Source organism: Bison bison, unplaced genomic scaffold (genome assembly GCF_000754665.1).
Source record: "Bison bison bison isolate TAMUID 2011002044 unplaced genomic scaffold, Bison_UMD1.0 scf7180017855184, whole genome shotgun sequence".
NCBI classification, from domain to species: domain Eukaryota; kingdom Metazoa; phylum Chordata; class Mammalia; order Artiodactyla; family Bovidae; genus Bison; species Bison bison.
This window is the reverse complement of record NW_011485757.1, coordinates 9,678-10,976: the sequence shown is the minus strand read 5'-3', so window position 1 is coordinate 10,976 and position 1,299 is coordinate 9,678. Positions and strand designations below refer to the sequence as shown.

The 1,299-nt window shown below is 59.7% G+C and overlaps 1 protein-coding gene across 1 annotated transcript in view; it reads left to right on the top strand.

Moving 5' to 3' along the window:
• Positions 1–1,299, top strand: part of LOC105001803 (neurogenic locus notch homolog protein 1-like) — a gene marked incomplete at its 5' end in the record, with an annotated part of 18,401 nt that overhangs the window by 7,431 nt on the left and 9,671 nt on the right. Inside the window, 1 exon segment of the mRNA XM_010858222.1 lies at positions 1,007–1,293. Within this exon segment, the coding sequence (XP_010856524.1) occupies positions 1,007–1,293 (287 nt within the window).

The window sequence follows — 1,299 nt, the reverse complement described above, 5'->3', positions numbered from 1 at the left end:
AGCCCCGGACCCGACTCAGTGACCAACCCGCCACTGAGCTTCCGTAAGGAGGCTGCGAAGGTCATCCGAGGCTGAGGCTGGGGGCCGGGGCCTTCTGTCCCACCCTGCCCGCCAAGGACGGGAGAGGGGCTGCAGGGCAAGTTAATCACCAACTGCCAGTGATGTATTCAGTCACGCCTGTGTGAGGAAGCCTCCATAAAAAGGCCAAGTGCGGGAGTTCAGAGAGCTTCCGGGTTGGCGAACAGGTGCTGGGATGGGGTGGGGACCAGCTCTGAGCCCTTCCCCATCCCTGGCCCCGTACGTCTCCTCCGTCGGGCTGTTCCAGGTTTCCCTGCTTATAGTAAACCATTGATCTAGTAAGTCAAACAGTTTTTCTGAGTTTTGTGAGCCGTTTCTGCAAATTTCAAAGGAAGAGGTCTGGTTCCTGGCTGTTTGGTCAGAAGTAGAGGTGGCAACTTGGGGCTTGGGGTTAGTGTCTGACCTGGGGCCAGTCTAGTGGGTCCCATTCCTCGCTGGGGGGTAGAGGGCAGTCTGCGCTGACTCCAGGCACTTAGGGCCAGGACTGAGTTGCGGGACACCCAGCTGGTGTGGGAACCCCGCCCATACATGTGGTGCCAGAACATTAGAGTGTAGAGAAGCTGACTTTTAGTTTCCGACACCCACTACGTGCCTGGCATTGGCTCTATCTAAATGGGGTGATGGACATGGCAGGGACCACACGCCCTCGTTTTGCACAGAGAGGGTAAGCAGCCTGTTCAGGGTCAAGCAGCAGGTGAACAGTGGATGGTCTCCTGACCACTGCTCTGAACTGGGCACTGTCCCAAACCCTGACCACCGTCTTAGTCGAGGTGGGCTATTTAAAGTCGTTTAAAGGACTCCAAGGGTCAGAGCGGGCCAGTGTCTCCATCTAATCAGGTCGTAGGACGGTGGCAGAGTCTGGGTTGCTCCCAGCCTAGGCCCCGCCCTCTCTGGCTACACCTGAGCCGCCGTGTGGTTGCCTCTGCAGGTACAAGTGTGACTGTGACCCCGGGTGGAGTGGGGCCAACTGTGACGTCAACAACGACGAGTGTGAGTCGAACCCCTGCGTCAACGGGGGCACCTGCAAGGACATGACCAGCGGCTACGTGTGCGCCTGCCGGGAGGGCTTCAGTGGTGAGTGGGACGGTGCAGGCCCTGGGGGCCACGTGGAGCCCGGACACAGGCCAGCCATCGAGAACCCCGGTGGCTCCTGGACCCGCTGGTGTGGGTTTCCAGGTCCCAGGCTCAGGGCAGGGCTTTTCCTCCACGCCAGGCAGAACT